The 6,213-nt window shown below is 43.2% G+C and overlaps 2 protein-coding genes across 3 annotated transcripts in view; one reads left to right on the plus strand and one right to left on the minus strand.

Moving 5' to 3' along the window:
* The first annotated feature begins 717 nt into the window (after positions 1–717).
* On the plus strand, positions 718–1,471 carry atoh1b (atonal bHLH transcription factor 1b). Its single transcript, XM_034883943.1, has one exon. It carries the CDS (start codon positions 775–777, stop codon positions 1,417–1,419), a length of 645 nt encoding a protein of 214 aa, XP_034739834.1. The 5' UTR covers positions 718–774; the 3' UTR covers positions 1,420–1,471.
* A 175-nt stretch (positions 1,472–1,646) lies between these two features.
* Positions 1,647–6,213, minus strand: part of dok3 (docking protein 3) — a 5,960-nt gene continuing 1,393 nt past the window's right edge. For both annotated transcript variants that reach the window (XM_034883941.1, XM_034883942.1), the window contains exons 2-5: positions 5,442–5,744; positions 5,050–5,143; positions 4,039–4,226; positions 1,647–3,247 (exon numbers count right to left, since the gene is read on the minus strand). In XM_034883941.1, the coding sequence (XP_034739832.1) occupies positions 2,366–3,247; positions 4,039–4,226; positions 5,050–5,143; positions 5,442–5,744 (1,467 nt within the window). In that variant the 3' untranslated portion in view covers positions 1,647–2,365. The remainder of the gene's footprint in view (positions 3,248–4,038; positions 4,227–5,049; positions 5,144–5,441; positions 5,745–6,213) is intronic.

Raw genomic sequence — 6,213 nt, forward strand, 5'->3', positions numbered from 1 at the left:
GTGTCTCAGGACTTGCCTTCCACCTGTTCGTTTTATTATTCTGCAAATAATCCGCGAAAGATTGTCCACCTGTTTGTTTGAGAACCAACCTCAACGCTGCCAGATCCCTCAAGGAGTCAGCTCCATGTGTACCACCAAATGTAAAAAAATATCTGATGGGCTTAACTTTTTTTTTTTTAAGCAAATAGCCTACCTGGAAAATATTAATTCAGAGGGAAAAAGAGAAGAAAACGTTCAAAAAGTCAAAGCTGCAAGCACACGTTGTTTATTAATAGCCTGCATTTTAAAGAACAGCTTTGGCATGCGCACTTGTTAGGCTACTTTTTTTTTTTTTTTTATTATTTATGGGGAACTATAACAACAACGCCAGCAGACATGCGGACCAGACTTTCCTCAACAAGTTTGTTAGATCACCTTTTCCTAAGCTTTTCAAACAAATAAGCCACGCTCTTAAATGATTAATACTCTCGGCTCCCCCCTGTGTGAGGATAATAACAAGTTCGTGATGGAGTTACAATGCACAATAGGAGAAAAAAAAAGTCGAGCTTTGTGTAATTGTTCGCTGACAGGGTCAGAGGGGATGGCGCGATTGGCTGCTGGCCTGCTGCCTCCTGAGGCTGCAGGGCTGTCGGCGGGCTGGGAGTGACACCAAGGTGACTCAGGGGAAGCTGTATAAATTGCTGGCGCAGTGCAAAGCTCTCCAGAGACGAGAGCGAGAGCATCAGCCAGACTCTTCTGCGTGACCTTTCACTGCGACCACAGGCCATTGCCGCGATGACTGCAAAAGCAGAGCTCTCAAGCTGGCCGGAGTGCCCAGAGGATTTCACCTTGCTGCCGCAGCGCAACATTTCCTACATCAACTCCAAGGCTTGGATTTCCTCTAATTCCCTCCATGCGTTCTCCAGGAGGGACGCGCACGGCGCTGGGGACGCGGGTCTCTCACTGGACAAACTTGGGCCAATGAGTAAACTTCCCGACTGCTTGTCCGCTGCAGGCATCGCAGAGACAGACTCCGACCAGGCAGCAGAGGGGGACAAGGCGAGCCACTTCGGCCCGCAGAAGCACCGACGCGTCGCAGCCAACGCCAGGGAACGGAGAAGGATGCACGGCCTCAACCAAGCGTTTGACGAGCTGAGGAGCGTCATCCCCTCGCTGGAAAACGAGAGAAAGTTGTCCAAGTATGACACCCTCCAAATGGCGCAGATTTACATCACTGAGCTATCGGAGCTGCTGACCGGTGTGGTTGACCCGGAGTGCAGGAGTCCCCGTCCAGGCGCGGGGGACAAGACCTCCATGAGGAGTCTGATTCACTCGCTCGCTGACTTGGGTTCAAATCAATCAATGACTTCTTCCAACAGCAGTGATGGAGAATCTTCTCACCTCAGTGACACGGAGGAAAGTCTGAGTGGAAGACAGTAACAGGACAACACTGATTCTCACTGTTTAAACCACAGTGTCTGTCAGAGAAAGACCCAGGAGAGACAAATACTACAGCTGGTACACATGTTGGTCATATCAGATAGTTCTCCATATTCTCCTGTTATTTTTTAATAGCTTAGATGACGTACTGCCAATGAAAAAACACCTACTGAGATCTTGAATTCTTTACTTCTTAAGGCCTTAAGGAACACCCAGAGGCCTTTTTTAATGCACTTTATGCCCTGAACCATCACTAAAGACATTCCCAGTGTCATAAGTGACATTTGTCTAAATTAAAAATAATTATTTTGATATTTATGTATAGCTATGGGGTATTTTATGAGGATTGTTTTTGCTACAATAAAGATATTCTTAAGACATGAGTGTGCACTGTATATTTAATTTTTTAATTTATTTTATTTAGTAGGCCTAAGTTATGTTATTATTTCTACTATGTGAAGCCGACTGTCCAAAATGCATTAGTTGCTGCAAAGCTGTTGATTTATATGTGACATAACCAACTTATTCTCTTTACGAAAGAGAGTTAACGAGTAATAAATTAACAAGAAGAAGCCATTTCCAAAGATGTTATTTAACTCACTGAATCTAACAAGGACACCTTTTATCAAAGCTATTGCCACAATGAAAAGTTTTAATAAGCTTATCAGCTAATAATGTCCAATTAAAGATGCTGCAGCACACACAGCTTGTCTGACATCCCAGCAGGGAAGAACAACACTACTTGAATCCTCTTTTTGCAAAACAATCCGTAGAATAAAATGTACTCCAGATGTGTTTTTCATACAACAAACTACACATAAACAAATAATCTAATGCCTAATGTTACCGGTGGAAGGGATTTCAAAGAAAAAAGGAACTAATTATGCTTCATGACAGTCTATCATGGATGAAATTGCTCCTCCTAGTCTGTCTGTTAACTAATAGCCTACTGAGAAAATGTGGTGCTGCCCGCTCCGGAGTGAAGAGGTGGCTGGAACTTTGCCAGGTCCTTAGAAATGATTTCTGCCAGCCTGTGTTTGAAACTGCCAGGGGCCTCTGTGGGGGTAACATGGGAAGAGGAGCTGATGGCTTCCTCCATCTCCTTCTTGTCATCCACCGCCTGTGCCTGAGCATTGTGCCCAGGCTGGATGTAGTTAATAGCAGGGGGCTGACGCTGGTATCGGGGCTTGAGTTGGGCGAGGGGAACAGACTGGGGAAGGGTGGAGGGAGGATCCTGGGAAACAAGCGGAGGCAGGGGTGGCGAGAAGAGATGCAGCTGAGGATTTAAGGAAGAATTATTTATGTTCACTTCCGAATAGATGTCCTCTGAGTCCATCTCAGTTTTGAGATCATTGTATTTGATCACAGGAGGCTTGGCTCTTCTTAGGTTGCAATAAATGTTGTCGTCAATGATATTGTCCATCTTTACAGCATCCAGGGAATGACAGCGTTCATCCTCATCTTCCTCTCCCACATCCTCCTTGCTTTTAAAGAGGTACGTTTCGACAAGAGATAGCCGCTTTAATTTTCGTTCAGGGGTGTCATTAATAGTAGAGTAGTGATTGTCAGACTCGTCCTCTATGTCATCAGAAACAGCAGAACTGTAGATAGGGGCGCCAGAGGGCCAGTTGGTTGTGGATGGGAGAATAACAGGAGACAGGTCAGATAATGATCTTCTATGGAGACTCAGCGGCTTGCCAGGGGAGCTCCTCTCCACAGAGCACTGCTTTGATATAGTCTGGAAGATCTGGAGACCATGTTTGGACAGGAAGATGAACAATCCTTCTCCTGACTCACAGCGATGGCCTGCTACAATGCTGAACCCACCCTGCAATCACACGCATCAACACACATCTTAAAGGAATAGTTTGACATTTTTGGAAATGTATTGTATCTAATATCTATACTTGCTTTCTTTCTGAGAGCTAGATGAGAATTTTTGATAACACATATGAAGCTACAGCCAGCAGCAAATTAGCTTAGCTTCAGCACAAAGACTGGAACCGGAGAAACCGCTAGCCTAGTTCTGTCCAAAGGGTAAAAAAATCAACCAACCAGCACTGCAAAAAAAACTGAAGTGTTACATGCACCACTATTATGTCTGGGATAACCATTAGCTGGAGCCACCTATCCATTAGGTTAGCTTAGTTTAGCACAAAGACTGTAAACAGGGGGGAACAGCTAGCTGTGGTCCATCTAAAAGTTAACCTGTAACGTGTCATTTTTACACTTTAGTTTTAGTACAGAATAAACAAACAACATGTAACGTGTTAATTAGTGATCTTTAGGGGTGCTGGTAGGTGAAGCATGTTTCCCCCACGTTCACAGTCGTTGTGCTAAGCTAAACATAGCTAATGGGCAGGTGGCTCCCACGAATAGTTAGCACAGACATGATAGTGGTGCGTGTTACAATTCAGTATTCGTGTTGGACAGAGCTAGGCTGTTTCTCCCGTTTCGAGTCTGTGTGCTATGCTAAGCTAACCAGCTGTCAACCATAGAAAACATTATAACCTTCAAAGTAATGTGACGGATATAAGCAGAATGTCAGGTGTATCATAAGTATGGGGATGCAGTTGGAATTCTATGATTCCAATAGAGGGAAATTCATAGGGACTTTACCTCAACCTGTCCAAACTTGCGTAAGTGCCTATACGGCCAGCGATAGAATATGTGACCAGTACTGATGGCCAGCAGTAGCACAGCCTCTTTCTCTGGAGAGATCAGATACTCGCCAGACAATTTGCACCTCCTGGATGCCTCTGTGCTCTGGACAATCACTGGGTACTGGTTTGGAGGAAGGGCCAGATCTAAACATGAGAAGACATTTAAATATTGGTCACTAAAAACATCACAGCACACAAGTTAGTGCAGCATGACTACACAGGAAAGTACTGGATTATCCATACAAGGTATGTGCAGCAATATATCCGCAAAGGGAATACAGCAAATATATTTTCATACAGAAAAAGGCTGAGATGAACTTGCTTGCATATTACTATTCTCTCTGTGGGACTGGACTGCCTGGATTTTGTTTTAGGAGAAGTGTAAGAGTCCATTAGGAAATAAAAAGAAATAAATGTGTGTAAACCAGAGTTTGCTGACGCTATTGTATTCTGTTGTTCATGTTTGAATAAATTAGTGGCTTAAGCTCCTGCTCACCCATATTCATTGTTTCCGCTGAAGTCTTGAATTTATGATTACATTGCCATGACATTTAAACCACACTGCTAGCTTCTTCATGGTCTTTTACCTTTATTATGATACATTTGCCAATTTACTCTTACAACCTTGTTAAAGGATAACTTTGGTTTCTTTAATTTATTTTCTACCGTTAGCTAAAAGACCCACTCTTCCCCAATAAAACAATTTTAATAAGTTCCCTTTTAGCAATGGTAGCATGTTCCCAGATCAAAACGGCCAACTTGGTCTGCATGCTACATAGTAAATACTTATAGGAAAGATGGGAAAAACTATGGAAATAATCCTTAAAATTCATCCCAATAGGAGAGAAGAATACAGTTTATGCTGATTTCTGATGAGAACCACTTCAGCTGACACTCACTAAACCGAATGTTATTTTTGATTGTTTGTTGACTGATCAGCTGGCGCCTGCACACTGACGAGCATTACCGGCGGTTTTCCAAGATGAGTAAAGTTCATTGTCCTCCATGGCCAAGCCATTTCCTCTCTCGAAAGCCCCTTTGTCTGATTCCCCAGGATCCTTCTGTAAACACAGTGGCATGGTAAAACATTACATGGAGTGTAAACCAACCTCTTATCACTGTTTTATGACTTCAAAAAGGTAAGACGCAAGAAACAACATAGCTTGTGCAAGCAAAGAAATTAGAGAAGTGAAGAGACAGAAGTTACAGATATTGTATTAACTTCCTCATTGTGCTATCTCTCTATCTCGGATTGCGGGTAATGCTTATCACCACCTTTCCCAAATTATAACCCTTCTCCTGATATAAAAAAAGAAAAAGTGGGAAGGCGCACTGGTCATGAGGAGAGTTGTGAAATACCTGGAAGGCCAGAAGACAGAGGGCACTTAGCCAGTCCTGGCTTGACGTGGAGGCCAGGGTGTAGGTGCACTGAATGGTGTGCAAGTAGAAGGCGGTGCACCCAGAAGGGCAAGACTCCTTTGGCGCAGGGATGACACTGAGGCAGTCACTTAAACGCACCACTTTTCTTTCAGGTGTTTTATACCGACCGACTTTCTTCCAGTCAGCAGCAGCGTTGTTATCAGGTACAGTCGAGAGCTCCAACCGCCCGACCCCCATGGTGCTGGGCTTAAATAGCCCCACCGATACTTTCCGCCATGTTTTCTGTAGTAGATTACAGAGAATAAATAAATAAATGGATAAAGTGACTGTTAATAAATCCTTAACTGGTACATATATTTGTTTTTTACTTTGACATTAGGAAGTATGGCATCTGTCTCTAATTGTTATGCAGATGATGACACACAGCTTACATTTCTGCTTTCCATAATCAATTGACTGGATGGCTCAATTGTTTCTACAGTTGATGGAGAACAGAGATCATGGTTGTTAGGAGTAGTAAGAGCCTGAAGAGGGAAACTCAACTCTTATCTTACTGCGTGTAAGCATCAGAATTAATTTCAAAATGCTCGTCATCGTTTTCAGATGACCTAATGAATGAGCTCATTGACGCTCCTTTTTTAGTTTACCACCCACCCCCAGACTTTATATATATACATATATATATATATATATACACTCACCGGCCACTTTATTAGGTACACCTGTCCAACTGCTCGTTAACACTTAATTT

The sequence above is a fragment of the Etheostoma cragini genome, chromosome 10 (assembly GCF_013103735.1).
Source record: "Etheostoma cragini isolate CJK2018 chromosome 10, CSU_Ecrag_1.0, whole genome shotgun sequence".
Taxonomy (NCBI): domain Eukaryota; kingdom Metazoa; phylum Chordata; class Actinopteri; order Perciformes; family Percidae; genus Etheostoma; species Etheostoma cragini.

Coding starts and splice junctions, on each gene's coding strand:
- atoh1b (XM_034883943.1), top strand. CDS start 775: ATGACTGCAAAAGCAGAGCTCTCAAGCTGGCCGGAGTGCCCAGAGGAT.